The sequence below is a fragment of the Rhinolophus sinicus genome, chromosome X (genome assembly GCF_036562045.2).
Source record: "Rhinolophus sinicus isolate RSC01 chromosome X, ASM3656204v1, whole genome shotgun sequence".
NCBI classification, from domain to species: domain Eukaryota; kingdom Metazoa; phylum Chordata; class Mammalia; order Chiroptera; family Rhinolophidae; genus Rhinolophus; species Rhinolophus sinicus.
This window is the reverse complement of record NC_133768.1, coordinates 6,373,624-6,400,182: the sequence shown is the minus strand read 5'-3', so window position 1 is coordinate 6,400,182 and position 26,559 is coordinate 6,373,624. Positions and strand designations below refer to the sequence as shown.

Here is a 26,559-nt window from a genome sequence, read left to right as displayed (position 1 = left end):
TAAGGGTGAGTGGACCTGTGTCCCCACAAAAGACGACCTTACTTGGAAACTGGTTTTTGGCTGACGATGGTCCTACTGGATGGGGTGGGTACTCCATGCAGCATGACAGGTGTCCGTCTCAGAAGAGAAGAGACCGAGGCAGACACACAAGGAGAAGCATTAGTGATGATGGAGACAGACATTAGGGTGATGCTTCTACAAACCAAGTAGCACCCAGGATGCCTGGTAGCCCCCAGCAGCTGTGGAGAGACGTGGACGGATGGTCTCCTACAGCCTCCAGAAGGAAACCCACCTAGCCCACAGCTTGCTCTCAGACACCTGGTCTCCAGAACTGGGAGATGATACATTTCTGTCAGTTAACCCGTCTGCCCACCGGACCCTCTGTTGGCGGTACTTTGTTATGGCAGCTCCCAGACCCACATAAGAAGAAAGTACAAAATACCATGGTCTTCAGAAGAGCCCTTCCGCATGCCCTGGTTGTATTTTGTGGGTCGCTCACTCTCGGTGCCTGTCTGGGCCAGGGGATGCTTTAGGTAACGCTGTGCTGCAGCGTGGGTTTGCATCGTGACCGAACGCTCTACGTGACCGAACGAAGGCACCAAGGTCACCAGCTTTGTCCCAGCCACGCAAAGGGACCTGATGCTGTGCCAGCAAAGAGGGAAGAAGAGAATGGCAGAGGGAGAACAGTATCGTACACGGGAGGAAGGAAACACATCACAGGCTATGCACCCTTCCTTCCCAAGTCCTCGGTCTACAGAGGTCCCTGATCTTCCTGATTGTGACAATGACACCTGGCTCTGGGCATTGCTGACAACCAATGACTCCTATGCGGCAGACAAAGGACGCGTGGATGAATCTGAGCCTGCTTAAGGACGTGAAGACAAGGACCCCTGAGCTCCTTGGAAATCAGGTTACAAAGCTCCACGGAATGACCCACGATGACGTGAAACGCCACTGCCGAGAACATTTCCTCTCAGCTGGAACTTACGCCCATGAATAAAATTAGTGACCCATGGGCTGGCCCTGGAGGTTTCCTAGGAGGTGGCTGTTTCTTAGAATGAACGGCTCTATCAAGGAGAGGCCCTGAAATCACCCCGCAGCTTAGCGGGATGGCAGAACACACTGAGGCGGGACGCGGAGACAAAGCCCGCTTTGGCTGAATGAACACGATGACCCCATAAATGAACTTGAGCTGAGCCGTTCCCCGCCACGCTAATGAATCCAGACGAATCTCCGCAGAATAAAAGTAATGAGACCAATTATGAGGGTAATTAACTGTCCGCGTACACTGTCATTCCATCTACCAGGCACGCCGGAACCCAAAACCAAAGGTCTTTCTTGCCTCTTGGTTTTGAAATAAGGGGTGGGTTGCCTTCTATACAACGGCACTGAATATCGGTAGAGGAGAAAAGAGACCACGTTGTCTCACGACATCACAGGACTCGAAAGACTCACAAGTAACTGGACCCACAGAGGAGTATATGTGTGTTCTGTGTAGGATCCAAAACCGATGCTAAAATCTTAGGCACGGGTTTCCTGTGGCTGCTGTGACAAATGGCCACCAGCTGCATGGCTTAAAACAACCCAGATGCATTTGCTTATATCTCAGACGCCTGAGGTAAGTCTCGCTGGGCTGACATCAAGGTGTCAGAAAGGTTGTGTTCCTGGTGGAGTCTCCAAGGGAGAATCTGTTTTCTTGCCTTTACCAGGTTCTAGAAGCTTCCAGCATCCCTTGGCGTGAGGTCCCTTCTCTACCTGCAAAACCAGCCATGTTGCAGTTTCTTTCCCTGCCAAACACTTTCCACGGGGAGTGGGAAGCATGATCTCACTACGTAGTTGCTTATTAGAATTCACATAATTCAGATTTAGGTAAAATGGGGCTCAAAAGAGAGAGAGAGAGAGAGAGAGAGAGAGAGAGAGAGAGAGAATGAATTCCCCAGAATCTCTCTACAACCTTCAGAGAGTCCCTTCCCTGCACAGAAAGAAGAGAAAATCTATTTTCTCCAATATGCATTTCCCCAGGGGACGCGGTCTGTCTCTGCGCCCAGGTGTGTCCACATGCAAAACTTATCTCAGACGTCACTGATTCCACTTTGAAAGGACTTTAAAACTAAGTGTTTTACAACCATGTGCAAATTCCAGCCACAAGACCAGAGAGATGTGGATACAATGTCAGTTCTAAGGTAAGAAAGTTGACAAGTGACTGAGGAGTTTCTTACTTCATGTGGCCCCGAGAGACTACATCTTAATCCACACAAAGCACATCCAGCTACCAGGGTGACAATGAGGGTGTCTGATGACTGCTTTATGCAGAAGCAAGGCTGTGAAGTGACAAAGGAGACATGAGATAAGATTTCTTCCGGGAACCCTCCCTGCCAAGTGACACAAGTGTCTATGACAATGAAGACGAACATGAATGAATTCGTTTCTGGCAGCATCAGACAAAAGGACGGTGCTCTCCGTTTAAGCAAAAGTTGCAAAAATTCAGCTCAAGAGAGAACACTGAAAAACTAACGCAATACCACAACCAAAGGCAAATGGACAGCTCAGATTAGCTTCTCTCAATATCCACTGTGACAATTACCTTAAATTAAATATGATCTCAACACAGGGCACAGTGAAGCCACAGAATTAATGAGTCTCTCTGATGGCACAGCAGAAATGGCATATTGTAGAGAACAGACACGAATGTGACATTCAGGGCCAGCCACTAGCTGAGCATCCCCAGGGAGCTCACTGACATCTCTGGGCATCACCCTCAAAATTCTGTACTTTGATAATAAATATGGTGGACAGGAGAGCAGTAATCATCACCGTCATCACCATCATCATCACCATCACCACCATCACCATCACCATCATCACCATCATCACCACCATCACCATCACCACCATCACCATCACCACCATCACCATCATCACCACCATCACCATCACCATCATCACCATCATCACCACCATCACCACCACCACCACCACCACCATCACCACCATCACCATCACCACCATCACCACCACCACCATCACCATCACCATCACCACCATCACAATCACCACCATCACAATCATCACCATCACCACCACCACCATCACCATCACCATCACCACCATCACAATCATCACCATCACCACCATCACCATCACCATCACCACCATCACCATAATCACCACCATCACCACCACCATCACCACCACCATCACCACCACCATCACCACCATCACCACCATCACAATCATCACCATCACCACCACCACCACCACCATCACCATCACCATCACCACCACCACCACCACCATCACCACCATCACAATCATCACCATCACCACCACCACCACCACCATCACCATCACCACCACCACCACCACCACCACCATCACCACCACCATCACCATCACCATCACCACCATCACCACCATCACCATTACCATCACCACCACCACCACCATCACCACCATCACCACCACCACCATCACCATCACCATCATCACCACCATCACCACCACCACCACCACCATCACCATCATCACCATCACCATCACCACCACCATCATCACCACCACCATCACCACCATCATCATCATCATCACCATCATTATCTCCACACAGCAGCTGTCATTCACTAAGAACTCACAAGGTACAAGATGTTCCCCGACATTGTTTTCTGACCAGTATCTTCCATGTACCTATAATGTGCAGGGACCATGGTGAGGGCTAGGAACTCAGGGAAACAGTTAACAAACCACAGCACGAGGTGCAAGGTCGATGAGGTGGAAGAGGATACGAGGTCAGACAATTACGTTCGCAAACTTGTTCTAAAGCTGTTGCTCACCTTTTTTGATACCAGAGGGGTTATTCATTATGAATTTGTACCAACTGGACAGACAGGTAACCAAGTTTACTACTTGGAAGTGCTGAAAAGGCTGCATGAAAAAGTTAGACGACCTGAACTTTTCGCCAACAATTCATGGCTCTTGCATCACGACAATGCACCAGCTCACACGGCACTGTCTGTGAGGGAGTTTTTAGCCAGTAAACAAATAAGTATTGGAACACCCTCCCTACTCACCTGAGCTGGCCCCCAGTGACTTCTTTCTTTACCTGAAGATAAAGGAAATATTGAAAGGAAGACATTTTGATGACATTCAGGACATCAAGGGTAATACGATGACAGCTCTGATGGCCATTCCAGAAAAAGAGTTCCACAATGGCTTTGAAGGGTGGACTAGGTGCTGGAGTCTGTGCATAGCTTCCCAAGGGGAGTCCTTGGAAGGTGACCATAGTGATATTCAGCAATGAGGTATGTAGCACTTTTTCTAGGAGGAGTTCGTCAACTTAATTGTCTGACCTCCTATGTGAGTGAGGAGTGAAGACCCTAAGTTCAGGGCAGCTCATTATGGGGAACCTGAGACGTCTGACGTTAGTAGGATTTGGATGGTGAGGAGGAGGAAAGGAACGGCCATGGAGCAGCGACCACGTGCAATTGCACACCCCGGGGGAGGAGGCATGAGGGCGCTCTCCCCACACAGGTGAGACAGTAGCACACCTCTGCACTACAGTGTGGGCAGTCAGAGCGGGGGGAGCTGCAAGCTGGGAGGCCAGCTAGTGGGCTGCGTTATGGACCAGGTAAGGGACAGGTGTCACCCGGGGTGGGGTCATGGCAGCAGCACAGACAAGGAATTGATGTTTGTCAGAGATGCTTAGAAGGTAGACTCCCAGTGGATAGAAAGTGGAATGGTGAGCTGGAGAGAAGTAGCAGACACACCCCAGGGTCTAGGCTACCGCAGGGAGGTGGTGGCACCAGGGACCCAATCAGGGACAAGGAAGATGCTGAGTCCTGAGTGTGGGCCGGACGTGGGTGGGCAGAAAGGTCTAGCTGGCAGATGCAGCACAAAAGGGACAGCAAAGAAAGAGGACGTGCCCAGGAGTGAGCCAACAACGGGGTGGAAAGTCAGAGGACGCATCACCACGCCAGGGGATCAAACTGAGAATTTTAAGACAGCCACGTAAAAGACACTGCTTTGGAAGGGCTGTCTTAATTTTGCTGCCTCAGATAAGTTATTGCATGAATGTGCCTCTCCAGCCACAACACACATTCCACAATGGCAAGAACTCAAATGTATCTGATTGTATTTTTAAAAAAAAATGTTTCCAAATGCCCACAAATGCCCAGTGGCTAAGCCCTGGGAATACCTCCACGAACCAGCCAACGGGTGGTGGTGGTGGTGGTGGTGGTGGGTGACTTGCAAAGATGTATGTTTTGTCACGGTTATGAGACAACCATTGAAAACGGCCTACGAGCCCCAGTGCTTATCCCACAGCCACAGCAGACATCACTCATCAATGACAGGTCCCTTCTCATCTCAGGGTGCTGGACAGCCAGAAGCAATCAAACCCCATGGAGATTACAAACCCATTTGTTAAATGTAAAATTCAACTCATGCTTCAGGTGTAGACAGAGCATCTCCGACCTTCCAGCGGCTGCTACAAAATTAATTTCTGTAGAGGTTTACTAACGACTGGATATTGAATTGCCCTGAATGCTTTACTGCTGTCTTCTGAAAGAAGTGTGTTTTGTTTTTTCCTGTACCTGAATGAAGATGTAACTGTGTCGGGTGGTAATTTTCAGGCTGGAAGCCTGTTCGGGGCTAGTGAAGCCTGATGTTCTGTATGCAGGTTGCTAACCAGAGCTGGTCTATGATTTTGCTTCGGAAACTGCCCATTTGGGAAGACTATGTTTAACTCATAAAGTAACCTGGGTGGCTGAGGTCATCTTGAATCATCAAAGGCTGGCAAACTTTTTTGCAGAAAGGGCCAAGGAGTAAATATTCCCAGTTTCATGGGCCTTATATTCTCTGCTATAACTCAGCTCTTAGCCTCAGGCAAACACAGCCATAGACAATGAATGAGTGTGGGGCCGCGTTTCGATACAACTTTATTGGCAAAAGCAATTGGAGGGCCAGATTCAGCACAGGGTCTATAATGTGGAGACGTTTGGTCTACATTATCCCTGGAGGTTTGGAAAAAATATATAGGAACTCCATAAATGGCAGGGGTTTTTCAGGGGAGATTTCTGACTGCTGTTTATCTGTGATCTGTAATTCTACCTACATCTATTTGGGAAAATTCAATTTTGTTTTTTTTGGTGTTTTTTTTGTTTTGTTTTGGTTTTTTTTTCGGAATGAGACATCCTTTTGTAACTGGTCATCAAATATATTATCATCAAATATATTAGCCCAGAGTGAAGAAACAATTCCTTTTCAACCAAACGTAAATCCCATTTTTACGGTGACTTTTTCGCTTTCTTGTTCCAAGCACCCTGATTGGCTCTTGCTGTTTATAAATGTGCAACGAAAGAGGAAATAATTGTTTCATGGATTGTTATTCTTTTTCTTTTGAAGACACCATTATTGGTTGTGTTTGTGGCTTTTCGCTTCTTTCCCCTCGGTGTTTTATTTCCGAACAATGTTATCACTTTCATATTCCTACTTGAAATTTGTATTTCATTCCCCTGGATGCTGACTCATACTTGTTTCCATTTCTTATTAGTTCAAGAACTTAGAACAACACAGATTCTCTTAACAGTTTCGCGATATGCTATACACTGTGACACGGAATAGAAGTGGGATATTCCAGTTCTACTGTTTATAAAAGAGTTCGTTACCGGCTATGAATTCTCTCTCCAGCTACTGACTTTAAAAGGGCAACTCTCAAAACTTAATGTGAGTTTGGGCCTCTGGGAATTCCATTTTTAATCGGTAAAATTAAATATCAAAAGGGGGGCTTCTTCCCACCTCACTACTCACTACGGCACCAAGGTTATAGATAAAGGGAACGAAATGGATGTGACCCCAAGTGCCGAAGTTTAAAAAGGAAACAGGGGGTGCAAAGTGGCGGGGGTGTCCCAGGACTCTGAGCTCTCAGCCAGACCAAATATGTCCAAAGCCTGAAGAGAGGGGTGATTCAGAGAGAACCACTGCCTGGAAATAACTGCTGCCTGCTCTGTACCCACCCTCCTCTGGAAGGGAGGGGACCTGCAGAGACCCCATCCCCCAGCCCCTGGATCTTGTTACCTGCAGGAGAGACACAGCACAGATGCCTGGCTCATTCCTGAGGAAGCCACTGGGCATGGCAGCAGGACACAGGTGGGGGCTGGCCGTCCCCACACGTCGTGACTCCTATGGACTCTTTCTTGGTCCCATTCAAAAGGGCCACCAGGTGTTGCAAGGGACCCCAGTGGCACGCAGTGTATGGTGGGAGAGACATGTATCTCAAGAACCGTGTCTGTCAGTCCCAACTGACACTCTGTCCCCCAGCCCCTGCACCCACCATCTACGTTTCTGACTGCACAAACGTGACTCTTCTCGGAACCTCCTGTACGTGGAATCATATAACGTGTGTCCCTTTGTGACTGGCGTCTCTCACTCAGCATCACGTCCTCAAGGTCCATCGGTGTTGCAGCGGCCTCTCCGTCCTCTTCGTGGCTGAGTAATAGTCCACTATCTGGATGGGCCTCGTGTTGTTTACCCGTCAGTGATATATTTGGAGTGGGGGTCGCCCATCAACTCAGGACAGCATCTCTCATCACCCTTAGCATCTGCACAGATGCATCCAACATCCCACCCAAGACCCCACCCTGCCATCATCACTCGCTAAGAAAAACGGGAAGAAAACGTGCAAATGCCTACGGCGGTCTGAGGGCTCAGTGCCCCAAGTGAACTGGCATCCACTTGCCCTGAGAGCAGCCTCCTGTTGGGACCCCCCTTCTGTGTCCTGCCCAAGTCCAACCAGAACCCACTATTCACTCTGGTGGACTCGACCTCAACTTTGGCAGAAAACAAAACAAAACAAAAAGCAAAGGTAAAGAAGCTCTCGTGAGCACCTCGCAGGGCACGTGCCCTCTCTGGGGGCATGTGTGGTTCTAGAGTGTGAGAAACAGAGACAACAACCCAAAACTTCCCTCCAGCCACCACTTCAGCAGCGGGACTGAACCTTCTAAGAGCCCCAGCAGAACACAAAGGCATTTGCAGAGGAATCGAAGACACTGAGAAGAGCTGCACCTCAGACCCGGACGCGGACTTGGCCCTCAGCTGGGGAACGTGCTGTCCAGGTCGGGTGTTAGCGGCCCGCAGGGGCTCTGTCTTTGGGGCAACAAGTCCCGCAGGACGGGCTCACCTTGCCACTGCCTGAGCACTCTTTTGAGGACAAAACCCAGAAAGCTGCCAGGATATCTCCCTCCGCTGACAAAGCCTCGTTTTTCTCTTTGAGCATCACTCATTATTTCTTATCTGTTCAACAGGGCACACAATACGTGTCGTTAAAATCCATTAATAATCTCCTTGCTAATTAACTCGTACAACAACCACGTAAGGGGAACTGAGAAATGTCCCTGAATGGCCGAATTCAGCTCCTGCAGGTCTTAACCCTCCCTCGGGGGCTCCAGCCACTCACAGGAAGGCGTCAGACTAGAGCATCTCTAAACTTCAAGCTCTAATCTTGACCCTGACCCCAACCTTGACCCTAACTGTACCCTAACCCTGACCCTCAACTTAACCCTAGTCTGACCCTAAACCCTAACCCTAAACCCTAATCCTAAAACCTAACTCTAAACTCTAACCTCCAAGCTCTAACCCTGATCCTAACCCTAACTCCTAACCCTAAACCTGACCCTGACCCTAAGGGAAACCCTAAACCCTAAGCCCAAAACTCTGATCCTTACCTAATCCCTAACCCTAACCCCTAACCCCTAACCCCTGACCCTGACCCTGACCCTGACCCTGACCTTCCTTTGCGGTAGGTAACATGAGAGCTGGAACTTGTAAGAAGTGCAGACACTGTATGCTGAAACTCACCCTCTGTGCAAACCCACTCTGTACGTGGACGTGCTGGTTTGCAAGCATTTACACTCCCGCAGAATGGGACTCTGTCCTGACTAAAAATACACTCTCAGCGCTAAAAGGAAATGAGCTGTCCAGCCATGAAAAGACACGGAGGAACCTTAAATGCATATGACCAAGTAAAAGAAGCCAATCTGAAAAGGCTACAGACTGCGAGTTCCAACTATGTGACATTCGGGAAAAGCCAAAACTATGGAGACAGTGAAAATAGCAGCGGCTGCCAAAGCATAAGGGGGTGGGCGGGGGATGAGTGGGCAGAGCACAGGGGAGTCTTAGGGCCGTGAAACTTGTCTGTGCGACGTACAATGAGGGACACGCGTCCTTACGCGTTTGTCCAAACCCACAGAACGTACAACACCAAGGTGAACGCTACAGCAAACTGTGGACGTCACTTCATAACGACGTGTCTGTCTCTGGTCATCAATGGTAACAAATGTGTCTCGCTAAGTCCAGGTTCATCTTGAGACATGTGGGAGACATGAAATAAGCTATTTCTGTTGCCACTGAAGTCTGCAACATTGCTCAGTGCTTTCTTTTTCTTTTAGTTGTAGTTTTATACTACCAAACGTAAATATGTAATGTCGCTCTCCAATCTCAGCGACATGAGCATGGAAAAATGGGAACTAGAGGATTTATGGAACAGACTTCGTGAACAGACTTCATGGAACAATAAAAACAGGATGGCGTGAGAGACACGGACATTAATTTTCAGTCTTTTCCAAAAACGATTTAAAAAAAAAACACAAAAAAATTTCCTTTTCCGTGTCATTATTTTCTAAAACAACTGACACTGAAAAATAAATGGGAAGCAGAACATTTCGTAGTCATTTCCACCGAATACATTTAGCTTCATAAAATGAAATAAATAAATAACTGGGGAAACTGCAGGGGCAGGTATCGGGCCATAATGGGCTGTATTTTCTGCAAACCTAACACTGTGCTAAAAATCAAAGTCTAGGAAACTTTCTTAAAATAATAGAAATAGAGACACAGCCAGGTCTGGCCATACCTGCCAGGTGAGTGGATACTGCCTGCTGAGGCCGTCCACCCACCCCTGGGCAAAGGAGAAAGACTGTGTGTAAGACAGCTCTTTAGGACTTGTTTCCCCAAAGGAATTTGTTTTAAAAAATACAAGCATTGTCTCCTTTCATTTTACGAGCTGACCCATGGAAATTGCTCTGAATAATTAGGAGGGTTAGTTCTGTCAGGTGAGATTGTAGCATCCAGTCTGCCCCAGAAAGCCTAAGGTGGGAACCAGCTAGCAGGTAAATTATCAGATTAGGCAAATGACCAAGGGAGCGGATGGCAAACACGGAAAGGGCAGCCCTCCCCACTCACGCCCAGGCTTACTGGCATATATCGAGCTGTGGGGTGATGAAAAAGAGGGGCGGGAGAAAAAAGGGCTGAATCAACCCCAAGGTGTGACCTGCCAAGTATTTCGGTGAGTTCCAGGTGAGAGTCAGGTGAGCTCAGGACATGCAGAGACGGGTGGCCCAGTGACCTAGGCAGGGAGGCATTTCTCCCTCAAGCTTTATAAAATGTGGGAGTGGCCGCAACGTCTCTGTCCCACCTCACTGGGCATGTTCCATCCTTGCCACTCCTCTTGGGGACAAAAGGACCTCCCCAAATGGGTTCAAATCCCGGAAGAACAGTTCAGCCTGGAAACACCCAGGGGCAGAGAAGGGACAGGGCCCAGTCACAGACAGCCGTGATGGTGCCAGATTCCCGGAGACCAGTGAGACGGGTCTGCCAGCACACGTCGGGTATCTTTAGACGCCTCATTCTACTTTCCAGACTAGACCTAAATGGCGGAAAGTGAGCAGCTATTGCAAGTTCAACTCCAAGGGCACCAATTATGGACCGTGATGAGACACGAGCCTCCATGGGAAACCAGACACACAATCTGCTCTGCCCTGACGATGGAAGAATAGGCAGCCATAAAAAAATAACGGCTTGTGTGTGAGAACCGAGAAAGACGTCCAACTAGACACCATCAATCGTGCTTCCTTCAACCTTCCTTTTTCCCACTGACCAAGACATACAATGCCACCTTTGTCCTGACACACCCAGGCTCACACAGCAACCTGCAGGCCACATGTGCGTGTCACCCATCACCTTGGGGACAGAACACACAACACTCACTGCACGAGTCACGGTTCCGACAAGACCCCCAGACAACCCTCGTCTGCCAAGATGCTCTCAGCTGTGTCCTCTCTTCCTTCGCCGTCCCCTGCCTCTCTCCATCTTTCCCCATCGCATGCGTCTCTCCCTTTCTGGGTTCCTCCCCAGACGTAAGAGTTCAAATTCCAACTTCTCCACTTACCAAGTGCGTGTCAAGTCGAGCAGCTTCCTTCTATGCTCCGAGGTCTGGTTTCCTCGTTTGTAAAACGGGGACACACCTCCCTCATAGGAGGGAGGCAGATGAGACCACACATGGGAAGAGTTTAAAACATTTCCCAGTGCACAGCAAGTACCCAGCACGAGCTTCCCTAGGAGTCACCCGCCCTCGCCCCTGGGGGAACCTTTTCAGGACCCCCCAGTGAACGCCTGAAACCACAGACAGTACCCAGCCCTACAGACGCCGTGTTTTTTCCTCCCCATACATATTACGATGAAGGTTAATTTACGAATTAGGCAATTTCCCAGGTAGAAGACTCATCCTATGCATAGATCTTAGCAACCTCAGCGTATACATTTTTATTATTTTCTGATTATCTTGAGACCGTCCATCTTTTCATTTACAGGAAGCCACGTGGAGCTCCGCTGTGGCGTCTCTGAATTTCCAGTATCACGACGCTTGCACTTTGGGGCCATTACGACGAGCATTGTGCTATCGGGACAGTCGACCTGACGACGGAGATGAGTGACTAACAGGTGGGGCGTGGAGACGGGACAAGGGATGAGTCACCATGTCCATGTCCCCTGTGGGCAGAGCTGGAGGGCATGTGACTTCATCGCACGACTCAGAGCAGCACACAATTGAAACCGTAGGAACTGTTTATTTCTGGAATTTTCCATTTAATATTATAAGATGACCTCAGGTCAATGACACCACGGAAAGCGAAACCACGGGGAAGGGCGACTGTACGGTAATTATGGTCATTTCTAACATGGAGCCGTCTAGCTGTCTGTCTTAGTCTAACCTCTGTAGCTCATCAGAGATGAACCACGCATCCTGCCTTCCCAGAGACAATTCTCATTTATCTCCTCCCCCAACCCCTGTCTGAGGGCTCGTCTCAGATTGCAAGGGGCACAGGGACACAACTCGAGCAGAAAGCAGTAAATGGATGGGCCAAGGGGCCAAAGGTCAGAGTTTGGGGCCACTAGAGTTGAGGGGTACAATCCCCCAACTATGAGGCCAAATGGGGCAGAGCACCAAAATCTGAGTAGAAACTCCTAGCAAACCCTTGGCCGACGACTGACTTGCAGAGGCACCCTGAGATATCAAGGAGCTTACAGGAAAACAACAGCTAGGAGGTTGAAAGACAAGAGCAGAGAAATCTGGGGACACAGGATGACATCTGAGTCTTGCCCAAGTTGGAAGGCATGGCTAGCATCTTGGACCTGTCACCTGAGACCTGAGATGAGCAAGGAAGGACAATGTGTCAAGACTAAGAGCTCCATCCGAGACCTAAGGGCAAAACTGAAATAGACTCAGCGTAACCGGATCCTTCCCCAAGATCAAGCTGTCCCCAAAGAAACGTCATTGCCTGCGACAAACCTCTACGTTCTTCAGAGGAAGACAACAGAATCACAAGTCTCCATGGTGGATCAGTCACGACGTCCAATACACAATAAAAATGCCTTGATATGAAAACAGGAAAATGCCACGTGCAGTCAAGAGAGGGGAAAACAATCAATAGAAACAGACCCAGAGATGAAACAGAGGGTGGCATCAGCAGGCAATGACCGTATAATAACTATTACGAAGAGTCTACGAGAAAAGATGGGTTCATAGATGAAGACGGAAAGGACGTCAGGAAAGAGACACAAACTAAGAAACAACCATATGCAAATCCTGAAACCAAATACTACAGTTCGTTTTGTTGGAAACAAAAATTCAATGATGGCATTAAAAGTATACTAGGCACAACTGAAAAACGGTTTCGTTAACTCCAGATAGGTCAACAGAAATCCAACTGAAGCACAGAATAAAAATTTTTTAAAGTTGGATAAAACAAACAGAGCTCAGCGAAATGTAGACAGTGTCATGCAATCTAACCTATGTGTGCTTGTGAACCCATAAGGACAAGATGGAGAAAAAAAAAAAACAACAGAAAAAGTTTGGGGAGAAAAATGGGCTACAAATTATCCAAATTACATCAAAAAACCACCTACCCCCAGAGAGCCTTTTAAACCCAAGTAGGATAAACACGGAGGGGAAAAAAAGGAACTACACGTAGGCATATTATCAAACTTCTGAAAACATTAAAAGAAAAAAAAGAATTGAACAGAAAAGAAGGGAAAGACACATTATAGTCAAGAAATATTGATAATAATTATAGCTGACTTCTCATGTAAAACAGTGAAAGCCAGAAGGCATGTCACAAAAGCTTTCATATCCTGGGGGTCGGGGGATGTGTCCAACCCAGAATTCTGTACGCACTGAAAACAGCGTTGAACAATTAAGGCGGGACTTCCAGTTATAAAATAAATAAGTCACGGGGATGTGACACACAGCACAAGGAACCATCAGTAATACTGCAATAACTTGGTATGGTGCCAGGTGGGGTACTAGGTGTATCACACCCTAAAGTATACAAATGTCACATCCCTATGGTGTACACCGGAAACTGACATAATATTGCGTGTCAACTATACGTTAATAAGAAAAAAAAGAAGGCAAAAGATGACACGTTCAGATAAATGCAAGTTGTGTGAATTTGTCATGAGCAGACCCACAAGTTGTAAGCGGGCATTTTCCCGCCAAATCGCGTCGTAACGCGGGGCTTTTTTGACATTTTCTCGCCAAAATTAGACTTTCCGTAAAATATTCATATCTTTCGATCTATTTGATATTTTTCTATGAAACTTTCAGTGTTTTAGTTTAAAAAGAGGTCTCTATTTATTTACTTTGCAAAATTTTTGCCGGTTCCAACTAGAGGCGATATGATGAGTTTACTCGTTTCCCGCAAAAAATGTGTTAAGAAACATGAAAGGAAGTCTCTCAGGCAGAAGAGACTTGGCCCCACCTGGAAATTTCTATCTACATGGGGGTGAAGGGTGATCGGTGTTACACGCAAATACTCAGGGCTGTGCAAACCCCCGCCCTGCTCTCTGGAGACACTGACATTTGGCTGCACGAGAAAAGGTCTTCAAGCAAACCTTACAAATAAATTAAATATCTATCTTCAAGGTATTAAGGTACCTCATGGAGATTCCCTTGGATGTAAAGTTTCGTGTCTACGAGAAGGCGGATTCAACAGGTTTGTAACTTGCCAATGCAATGGGTTCCGCGTACCCCAAAGCACGTGTCCCACAGGTAACAACAGGCAGGAGAGGCCGACACACATGTTGTGACAGGGGGTGGCTGCCAGGCACAGCCCACTGGACAGACGTGTGCAGGACTGGCCATGTGCTGGCCAAACCGAGTTCTACACCCGAACCTCAACGCACATTTCATAGCGATTGTGTCCTTTTCTCTGGAATGAGACGGAAGACCCTTCTGGGAATGGCTATACCTCTGCATCTCATTGAAGCGTTTGAAACATCATTACATAATACCTGATGTTTCATTAAAAAAACAAATTATATTCTACATCAACTAAAGTCTACTTCGTTTCCCCCAGGGGAGTAACAATGATGGAAGTAACATTTCCACAATTAATTCTCCGAGAGGTTACCATGTGGATGGTGTCTAGTTACTGGGTTGAAAAGCATAGAGCATCGGGAGATGTGTTCAGAGGAACCAATGAAAACAGATTTCCCCTGCAATGATTCCACCCGCAAGAATTACAGAAAAACAACAAGGCCAAACACGGGAATGGCCGACAGCGTGGTGACAAGTGACAACAGTCCATACATGACTGGTGGGGAACACAGAATGTCTTCCTTGTGGGATTTTTGTCCCCCAATCATATAAGCATGCACAGAGCAGAGGAGGAAACGAGGCATTCAATCGCCCTTTCTCGCAGAACTCACCTTCGTAGTGCCTCAGAAGGTTAAAATGGCTCATTACAACCCCGGGAAATGATGAGCCTTTAACACAAGGAGCTCGGGGAGAGCTGCAATGGCAGATTAAATTCTCAGAGCGTGCCCCTCCTTGCGTGCCTTCAGAAAAGACACGTGACCTTCTAAACGTGCTAGTTATTCAGAGGAAATCACTTCTGTGTGTGTGTGTGTGTGTGTGTATTGTGGAGTGCCTGCTAACGGGCTAGCTCAGAACGCTAAATTAAAGATGAAAGGGAAAAAAAGGACTGTAGCCTCGTAGGAAAAACTAAACAGTCAAGGAGGGACATGTTAGGTAAAACCAGGACGATACACCCTCTTTACATCAAATAAGGAAGACACTCAAGACAATGCATCCTCCTCGTTCAAAATAAAATGCATGGACCTGCACAGACATCCAGGATATTGTTCAGACTTCTCTTGGGAAAATCATTAACTCTTGGCCAACCAACTCACGTCAAGAGCTTCATCACAGAAATTGGGTGCCAGGAACACTACAAAGCAAAGCAAAAGGACACATGGCGAGGGGAGAAAGAAATGTTTACCATCAACACTCACTCAAGTTTCTCCAAGTTCACCAAGCCCCACAGGGTCACTCTACGAAATCAGACTCTACAGGTAGAAGAAAAATTCTAGGTATCTGCTCCCCTCAAGGTAGGTCTCCATTCAAGACATGAATTCTCTCTTTGGTGACAAAGAGCAGTAGATACCTATCTGGAGACTGTATGACCTATCGCCATCAGGAATGCTAACGCCAGTATTTTTCTGTTTTCATGACACATGTTAAGCATGTGTGTTAATTGGATTACCCAAAAAGTATGGTTCGCAAAGATATCAGACAATTAAGTTCGTGAACTCACCCTAGGAAACCGTAGGAAACCATTGTGTGTTTACTTTTTGTTTCTTTGGCCAATTAGCAAGACTGTTTGCTCGGAATATGACAGTTTTCATTAACAGGTAATTAATTACTCAAGAGCAATAGAGGTTTTGGCTCTGTGGACACACAATGACAAGGCTTTGCACTTTTCCCCAGAAAATGCCGACATTGGGACACGAGTCATATCACCTTGGTGCTGACAACGGTCACCCATTTACCATTCCAAGGGCCCAAAGACTTGTACTGCGCACGCAGGGACCCTGCCACCCCAGCCCAAAATGTGATCTCAGCAGCTCTGAGAGCAGGAGCGTGCCTGCTCCCAGAAGTAACACACTGTCCAGGGTGATTGGAACCAACGCGTCACCCACCGAGGACCCCAGTGGCACATTCCCCAGCACAGAAAAGCCACCACTGATCTTTCCTTTTCAGCCACTGCTTTCTGCACTGACTCTCAATCTACACAACTGAAGCCTCCACAGCATGTAAACAAGGCCTTCTGGAAAGTTCTCTGCCCCGATAAGGAGAGCGCTGTTAGAACACGTGAAGCAGTGAAACTTTTTAAACAGCCACATATAACCCCAAAACGAACCTTTGTATAACAGAAGCGAGTTCTGCTGAATTACTCTTTAAACAATCATTTTTTTTAAAGTTCCTTCATACTTTGTAAAACGTCGTGATACAAAAAACCCAAAGGATAGGTGCAAGAAGTAGACACTTGTCCGTCCCTCCCTCTGAGGCCGCTCCCACCAGCCTGTCCCTGCGGCCAAGTGGGGCTCTGCAGCTCCGAGGAACACGATTCAGCCCGAGGAAGGGACCCACCCAACCATGACCCGTACCTTTATCATTCAAGGTTTCTTCTTTTATCTTCTTCACAGCTTCGTGGGCTCTGGCTTTGTTATTTCCAGCTAAAAAGAAATACAATTAGGCATAAGGTCATCCAGAAACCAGCAAACACCAACAACTTGTTTGCTCGAGACACAAAACGCAGTCTGGAAATGTGAGCTCCTTCTGGCTTGTCCCCTCGTTCTGGTGCTCCACTCGCCCATCGCAGCAATTTGGGCCGATCCAACCTACCCATGGAAGACGCATGTTCCTTACCCTGCATGGGCCAAGTGTATGCATTTCCCTCACATGTCCCTTTTCAGTGATTGCAGGGACACGAGGCACCGCAAGAGGGTATAACAAACATGGACGGGTAAGCCAGGAACAGCACCAGCATGGAGATGGTGGCAGCCTAGAAACACAAGTTTCCAAAAAAGTTTGCTCTAGGTGACCCCCTGCAATTCTGCGTAGCCCGAGCTATCGAATTGCTCTTGGGGCATCCCCATTACGCACTGGGGATTTGTCATTCCTGGGGATTTGTCATTCCGTTACCAGGGACTGTAAAAATGGACGGGTGTGCCTTGGGGAGCTAGTTTAGAAGGATGGCCACGGGTGGTTTGTGTATGGGGTCAATCACAGTTCAAAGAAAGACGAGGAAACCTGGGGTTTGATCAAGTTAGTGAGGTTTCCTGGAAGTCTTAGGAGGTGACCCACGTGCTGATGGTGAGAACAGAGTTTGTGCGGTGGGTGTGCTGTTTTCCTCCAAACATCTCTGACCACACGGCTCTAATTTGAAGCCCCTATTGGGGCTTGTATCTCAGGAGGTCCTGTGTTCCCAGAGCATTAGCAATGCCCCCCCTCACCCCTCACCCCTCCCCGCCTCAGGCAGCCTAGCAGCTTCTTTGCAGGGTGAGCCAAGCTGGAAACTCCCTGCAGGGATGAGTCACAGAGGGATATTAGAAGCAACACCTGAGGACACCAGCAGAGACACCTGTCCAGGAAGGTGCAGGGACAAGGGGCGGGGCCAGCCTGTATCACCTGGGTCCTCCACCTGGGTCCCGTCCCTGCTGGCAAGGCGTTCTCTAGGACAGAATCACCTCCATGTCTGGATGAAAATGTATCACCAAGCCATCCCTTTTCCTGCGTTTTTGCAGGCTGGTTACATCTATTTTATTTCATTTACACATTGTACCTAAGAAACAAGGGGGCCCTGCTACTGTGGTCCCCTAGCATTCTTTTCCGCATAATGTACCCTGTGTCCTTGACAAGTACCCCCAAATTAATTTATGGAATGCCCTTCCCTCCCCCAAAAAAGTGTTCACAACACTTTCCCCAAAAAAAGTGTTTACAACAAAGAGTTTTAACAAAACACATAAGAGAGTAGAATGAACCTAGTAAAATCGGAAATGTTTTTGGCTCCAGCTGGAGGTGTGCAAGATAAACAGGGCAAAGGACCTCTTTGGGGGTGAACCAAAAGGCATCCATGAACCGTCACTGCTCTGAAAAAGTTCAAAGTTTCAGGGATCAAGGAGACACAGCTGCCAAGTAATTTGCACCTTGGTTCCCTTCAAGAAATAGAACTTGATGCAGTTATTATATTTTTTCCTGCATTTGGGGGAACAGACACAGTGGCGGCGGGGCGTGGCCATCGTGGTCTCCAGGTCCCCTGGATGGGCATCTCACCCTTTGTATGCAGGCCGGCCCCACTGGCATCGTATTAGAGGAATGGACGGTCACGTCTTTTGACAAAGGTCATTTTCAGAGACCGTCTCCACTTGTTAAAAAAATATATGTATGTTGAACCCAAAGCAGGTGGGCAAGCTATGGACCGGGAGCCAAAGCTGGCTCACTACTTGATCACCTGATGCTGAAAAACAAAAGAAAAAAAGTTTTTTTGGACGAGAGCCATGGCCATTTTTAAGTATTGGCTGTGGCTGCCTTCCTGCTCTGAGGTCAGAGCGCATCATGGAGAGAAACCTATGGAAATATTTATCCCCTGGCCCATAGCGGGGAAAACGTACTGACCCCTGGTCCACACCTTAGGTGACCGTCTATTAAGACTTATGAAGAAAGAAGGACCCGCCCCCAAAATAATATCTTGAAACAATGAGCTGAGATGTAATGAACAGAGGGGACGTGGAAAAATGAATGTTTTCACAGCACTATTAGTACATTGCTGTGCGTGACTGGGGCCCAGCTTGTCATTTCAACCTTTCAGCGAGTAACTGATTGTTCTTCCGATGTTAATAGATTCGGGATTAAGGAATTTGAAATTGAATGTACCCAGTTCTTACTTTGTATTTAATATAAAAACGCACCCAAGTAGCAAACGATGATGTTTTATTCAGTGCCTCTGAATCAAAGTGTCACGCCCGATGAGAAACGGCCCCTCTCGGGACAGATCCAATTACCCCTCAAAGTCACAGGGAGGAGGGAAGATTGATTGGCGGGCCTGCGAGGCTGAAACCCACGACCCCGGGTGAGAACGGAAACGCAGACGCCGACGCGCGGTGGGAAAGGAGCCAGGTCTGAGCGGACAGTGCTTCGCTCCACTGACCGCCAGAGGGTCACTGGGTGCTGACAGGAGCCAGAGGGTCACTTGGTGCTGACAGGAGCCACCGTGGAGGCCCCACGGCCATCACGTAGGACACGGGACCTGCCGGCCCCAGCCCTGCGCACGCGGGCGCCACACGCGCGCTCTAACGTGGGCACTGTCCTCTGCCTGCCGTGCACGCCTCGCTGAGCGAGACCTCCTCGGGATGGGGCACACCCAGACCGCGCCGTGGTGGCACCCCACCCCCGACCCCTCCTCACGGGGTCACCCCACCCCCCTCCTCACGGGGTCACCCCAGCCCCCTCCTCACGGGGTCACCCCAGCCCCTCCTCACGGGGTCACCCCACCCCCCTCCTCACGGGGTCACCCCGGCCCCCTCCTCACGGGGTCACCCCAGCCCCCTCCTCACGGCGTCACCCCACCCCATGGTGTCCCCCCGCCCCCCTCCTCACGGGGTCACCCCAGCCCCCTCCTCACGGCGTCACCCCAGCCCCCTCCTCACGGCGCCACCCCACCCCATGGTGTCTCCCTGCCCCCCTCCTCACGGGGTCACCCCAGCCCCCTCCTCACGGCGTCACCCCAGCCCCCTCCTCACGGCGTCACCCCACCCCATGGTGTCTCCCCGCCCCCCTCCTCACAGCGTCACCCGACCAGATCTCATGATGCTCTCGCCCCCCAGACCTCATCCTGACCTACCTGATCAGGCCGCATCACCATTTAATCAATCCAGACCTCACTGTCCCTAACCCAGCCTGACACTGAACCTACAGAAAAATGGGGCTTTTTCCCTGTTTTCCAGCATTGCCTCCTTTCCCAAAGAATTGAGGACACAAGATGGCTCCCCTGGAGGAAGCAGGGACACACAGACAAGCAGCCTGGGTACCGCCTTCCTGGCTGCGCTGACGGGAGGGGCTGTCCTGGTCCTGCTCCACCAGCATCTCCCCACCACTTGCCCAGGCCCAGCTGGCTGTCAGATGGGAACTAGTCCCCGTCCTGTCGCAGAGCTGACACCTGTTTGATCAACTTCTTCCCAGACACTGGCAGAAGTTCAACACAGAGGAAACCCTGGAAAGCTTGTCATGCCCTCAACGATTCAACAGAGGACCAACCCAGCATGAAGAGTCAAAATCAGGGCATTGGACTCCCTCCCCAGGGAGGACCGAGATGCATTTGTGTTTAACACCCCCTCCCCAAGCGTCGTGGCCAATCCATACTCGCCCTTCCGTAAATGATGGCCCGCGGAGATTTTCAAACAGGAGTTGGGTGTCAAGAAAAGAATGGGACATAAAGAAAGGAGGGACCCTGGGTAATGGGTTAGAAAGTCAGAAATGAAAGCACTCATTTTTATCACCTAAAACTGACAGTATAATTTTTACAAAAAAGGACACCATCGAAGGTATGAGATAAATGGAATCTCCACAAAGGACTTAAGAAACACAACATTGTTGTGTCAAAGCTCATCTCCACGTGTCATCCCCCCCCACCCACAGAAAAGTCTACCCTCAAATAACTTGGAATGGGAACAAACGTAAAATGGCTTCCTCTGAACTGTGACCATGTTTCCAGCCAAAGAGAGTCCCTTCATTTTCAAAGAGGACTTAGGCACCAAGATAAGCTATCAGAGATTTTTGAAAAGAAGAATGGAAAACACAGAATGTCTGTAGGATACAGCTGCAGGGGAAGCTGCTGTTCTGAAAACCTGTTCAGATTCTGAATTGTGTCCTCCTAAAATTCACACATTGGAATCCTGACCCCCAGGACCTCGGAATGAGGCTGTCCTTGGAGACGGGTCTGTAAAGAGGGGACTAAGGTAACATGGGGTCAGTAGGGTGGGCCCTGATCCAATAGGACTGTGTCCTTATAAGAAGAGGAGATGAGGACACAGACACACACAGAGGGACGGCCATGTGAGGACACGGGGAGCAGACGGCCGTCCACACGCCCAGGAGAGAGGCCTCAGGGGGACCCGCCCTGGGGCACCTGGATCTCAGCCTCCAGCCTCCAGGACGGGAAGACATACATGGGTGTTGTTTAAGCCGCCCGGTTTATGACATTTATCATGTCACCTCTGGCAAACTAATTCAAATTGATTGTTGTTTTTTCCAGTGAACCACACACAGAAAAAACACATGATCAATATGAATGCAGAACGTACATTCACGGCCAAAAGAGCATCACATTTCCCCTCTTTTTCAGTGTCTGAATATTGATCCCTATGTGTCCCGCCTCTGGCCGTGTTATTGATAAGCAAACCGGTATTGACAGCCCTCCATAAGCAAACAACTGTGTAGGTGCCATTAGCTACCAAGTACAGCTGAGTGTAAAAAGTGTCACCTATGATGACGGTCATGCCGAGTCTTGCCAGGCGCTTCGCGGTGGCATAGCCGATTCCATCCGTGCCTCCCGTCACTATGGCAACACGTCCCGGTTGTGGGGGGAAGACTGCAGAAGGAAATAAAAATTAAATCAGAGTGAGGTTCAGCAGATGATACGTCCGTAAGGATTAAGCCCCAGGAGAGCACGGCATCCGACGGAAGAAGTGGTTCCACACTTGAGGTTCCTCCTGGATTTCTATGGGTTCCGGACGCAGGACGCAGCCTACCAATTAGCCCCGAGGCACTGCAGCCTGCTGAGAGGCCCCTGATAAATCTCGCTCCTTCCCTGCTGATGCCTTTGGAAGCACATGCTGGAAGGCGCTGCCAGAATGATTTACCGAAAGGTCTGAAGGTACACTCTTTGCAGCCACCGGCGAGAGTCCTGGGGAAACCCTCTCAGGCAGCACTGAGCATCGTGTATCTGTGTGTTTGTGTTTTAAAGTGTAGGTTTTATTATTATTCAAGTAGGAGGCAGGAGAGGGGGCAACGGAGCAGGGATGACTGCCATGAAGAGAGTTCGTGCCTCACCATTGCCAGGGGAGGGGGTACCCCATGTCACAAAGGGTCACACTTGGCAGTAGCAGGGTTATCAGGAGGCAGGAGACGGGGAAATGTGGACACATCTTTACTGCAGCTTCTGCAGGAAGGACCGGGCGAGGCAGGGTGAGGACTGACCATGTGGAGAATTTCAGGACTCCGGGGCATGGGGGCTGTCCTGACCTGGCTGGTACCTGCCTCTCGCTCGGAATCGGCCAGCCCTGGAAGCCTTAGCATATGATGAAAGTGGCAACAGTGGACATTTTTAAAAATGCTCTTGAGACACATAAATAGACATTTGGAAAAAGGCAGAATGAGATCCATACCTCACAATACCTATCAAAAGAAACTCTGGGGGTGGGGGTGGGCTGTTAAACAATACAATATGAGAAGAAAGCACAAATAAATGTATTTTTAACCTCCGAGTAGGAAAAGCCTTCCTTATCATAAGTCAAAGTTGAAGAGAATCAATAGACAAATTTCACTACTAAAAAAATGTCGCACGAGAAGAAGAAAACACCAAACGCAAAGTCAAAACTAAATGATGAGCTGGGAGAAAATGTGCAACTCCCATCACATTCAAAGGGCTGTTCTCCTAATAGGTACAGAGTTCTTACGAATCACGAAAAAAACCAAACGCCCTGCAGAGCACAAGGGCAAAGGTAACCATTTATACAAAAATATCCCCACATGGCCCTTGAAAACACACGCTCAACGTCACACCTCGTAAGAGAAATGTTCATTAAAGTTCTACTGGGACACCATCTCACTTATCAGATTGGCCGAAGTTCAAATGCTTTGACGTCACATTTCTCTGGCACGGTGATGGGGTCCATGCTCTCGCATACGCCACGGGTGGGAGTGCAAAATGGCTAACCCACCTCCCCCCCACACACGGGGGAAAACTGGGCACTATCTAGAGTGGTTACATATGCATTTATCCTTTGACCCAGCAAAGTCAGTTTGAGTGCTGTACCCTGCAGACAGACAGTAGCTTGCCCTTTAGCATTGAGGTCACTCATTGCAGCATGTGACCCTCCGCAGGAGAATGGGAGAACATCCTGAGATATGCCCATGTCATGGGGTAGCCTCGTCCCCCATCTCTGCCATCTGGCAGGGAACGGGGAGCATCCCTGAGTGGTCCAGGCTCAGGTGACAATTTCCCCCTCCTGGCCAGGTGATGGGTTGGATCTGCTTGTTAGAAACTCTTCCCCAAAAGTTGGGAAAACATATGTTTTCCTTCAATTGGCGGCCATCACCGCAGTCAGACACTGTTGCTCATAAAATGAAGAAGTGGCCCTCGACAAAGCCCCGACACTTTGTCACCACCAGGTCCATCAGAAAGGGTGTGCTCCTGGTGGAAACACCTCCAGTGCAGGACCCCACGAGACCTCCAGCCTACCCACCAAGTTTCCAGACACACAGAGGTGTCTGGTTTGGGGGGTTCCCGGGAAGGGCACAGCATTAGTGAAAGCGCTCTTCTCTTAGGCAGGGGATGGTTATAGGGAACATTCCAGAATGGCACTGCAGGAAGTAGCCTCAGAGAGGACCCGACTCAACCGTCCCTTGACAGAAACAAGACCTGAGAGACCAGGAAAGCATGGTATCTGAAGGTGGTAAGCAAGCTCTCGATCCACGAGGAATTTCCCAAGCTGTGATTGTAGCCTCCTCTTAGCAGCCATGTGTCCCTCCTGGAAACGCGAGGGCGCAGGTTCTGAGTACGTCCTTAGCACTCGGTACATTTCAGACTGTAGACAGCCAGCTCCCTTATCGGCGGTTTCCCTTATGGTGGTTTCTCTAACCACGGTTTCGGTCGACCGTAGTCTGAAAACATTAAATGGAAAATTCCAGACATAAACACCTCCTAAGTGTTAAATCACGGGCCTCTCTGAGTGGCACCATCCGGACCCAGCACAGCCAGGACGTGACGGCTCCCTTTGTCTGGCATCTCCACTCTGCAGACACTGCCTGCTCGTGTGTCACTTAGTAGCCGTCTCGGTTATCAAATCGCTCGTCAAAGAGAAAAACCATATTCATGTACCTTGTATTACAGTCTACTGTTATTATTGTTCTATTTTATTATGAGGTATTGCTGTCACTCCCTCACTGTGCCTAATTTATAAATGAAACAGGCTCATAGGTACATGAGAGGTTCAGGAAGAACCATAGTTATATGGTTGATAACCACTGGGGGTGTTGAAATACGTCCCGCGAGCATAAGGGGAGGACACCTGTAATATTAAGACACCTACATGCTTGCATCTTTACCCACAGGGAACGTCTTACAGCTCCAAGTGTTACCAACAGAACCCAAACGACAATGACAAAATCTTTATAAGGAGTGCTGCGAGCCTTGCGTCTCAAAACAAGGTTACGGGTAAAACGCAGCAGTTAAAACAGACTAGAACAGAGGTCTCCCAACCTTCTCTTTACACAGCACACTTAGGACCCAGAAAACTTTTCACAGCACTGTTAAAGGGAAAAAAAAAAGAAAAATATGTATGTATAACATATATTTCATTTAAGTATAAATATATAAAAATACATTTTATAGAAATATAAATGAAATATATATAAAATGTGCATTTTCTAGAAATATAAATGAAATATATACAAAGCATGCATTTTATAAAAAATATAAATGAAACATATATAAAAGTATGTTTATGTAAATATAAATGAAATATATAAATGCAAATGATATTATGTAAAATGTATATTTTATATAAACATAAATGGAACATATATTTATATTTTAATATTTGTAAATATTTTAATTTTTATTTATGTAAACTTATATTTAATTAAATATTTATATATTTGTTTTAGTATCTGAAAATATGATTTGTTATTTAATAAACTAAGTAATATAATATTTATTTGAATACAAATATGTATGTTATATTTAAATATTAAATATATAATATGTATCAGTAAATACTAGATGTAAAAATAAAAAAACAGGATAGCAGAGAGAGAGAATTCTTTCAACATCTCATTGGTAAATAACGCAGTTGAGGCAGAAAAAAAAAAAACACCAGCATACTTGAAGGTAGGTCCATAGCAATTATTCAAACTAAGTGACCAAGAGAAAATATTTCTTAAAGAAAAAAAAAAATTAGAACTTCCAAAATGTGCGGACAACATCCCAGGGCCTAATATTCACACCTCTGGCATCACAGAAGGAGAAGAGAAAGTGTTTTAAGAGATGATGGCCGGAAATTTTGCACCAGGACCAAGGAGACCGAAAATGACCTTGATTTTAATTCCCTCCTTTGTCGCTTTCTGTATTTTTACAAATCCAATTGAACATAAATTATTTTCCGTTTACACATACTTGTTTTTCGCCGTAGAGCCTTACAAATACCTATCTTGGTATCCAAACAGGGATCGCACATTAATTGGACAAGACTGGTGCACGGGGAAGTCACAACCGACAATGAACATATGGATGTCATGTTTAGAAGTCCACACTGCTGTGTCCTTCTGGTACTTTGGACACCCCTTAAACCAACCAGTGCAGTATAACTGAACAACCCTCTATGTGAGTACTCCTGGTCTGTGCGATTTAACTCCTCCGCCTTGGAAGCAGTAAATAATACACCACGTTTACGACTCCAAGATATGTGTCTCATTCTCCACCTAGGCAGGTGGGCGCCACGCTCTGGAAAAGCATCCCGTGCCATACAAAGGCCGTCACCATTCAACAGTTTGTGTCACACCTACTGTGACACAGGGACACGCCTTTCTCCCAGCGATATTATAAAAGCAAGGTTCATCTACTCTACTGTTGACCACACACCTTGTCACAAGGTGTCTGGAGCTCCCTGCCTCGCCTGGTGGCAGGGACACGGCCGGCGTTCAGTGAAAGTTCCTGACTCGATGAATGAGCTAAGGGACCGACCCACCAATCAATCAGTGAGACAGGTAAGGCTGCTCCCGCCTACCTGGGAAGGGCAGAGGGCATGGCTGTGGATGGAATGTGTGTGCCTCCCTCAAATTCACGTGTGCAAATGCTAAACCCCCGAGAGGATGGCATTTGGAGGCGGGACGGCATTCTACGGGAGGGGATTAGGGTTAGAGAGGTCATGAGGGTGGGATTCGGGTCCTTACAGACGATGAAAAGACCAGAGCTCACCAGCGTTTTCTCTCTTCCTATCTATCCATCCACCCATCCATCCACCATCCATCCATCCATCCATCCATCCATCCATCATCTATCTATCACCTATCTATCCATCCATCCATCATATATCATGCGTCTCTCTTGCTCTCTCTGTCTCTCTGATGACACAGAGAGAAGGTGGCCACCAACGAACCAGGAAGAGGGG

At 48.0% G+C, this 26,559-nt stretch overlaps 1 protein-coding gene across 1 annotated transcript in view; it reads right to left on the bottom strand.

Moving 5' to 3' along the window:
- The window catches only part of DHRSX (dehydrogenase/reductase X-linked), a 95,793-nt gene that overhangs the window by 47,572 nt on the left and 21,662 nt on the right, over positions 1-26,559 (bottom strand). The window contains exons 2-3 of the mRNA XM_074324076.1: positions 21,651-21,758; positions 16,777-16,845 (exon numbers count right to left, since the gene is read on the bottom strand). Coding sequence (XP_074180177.1) covers positions 16,777-16,845; positions 21,651-21,758 — 177 coding nt within the window. The remainder of the gene's footprint in view (positions 1-16,776; positions 16,846-21,650; positions 21,759-26,559) is intronic.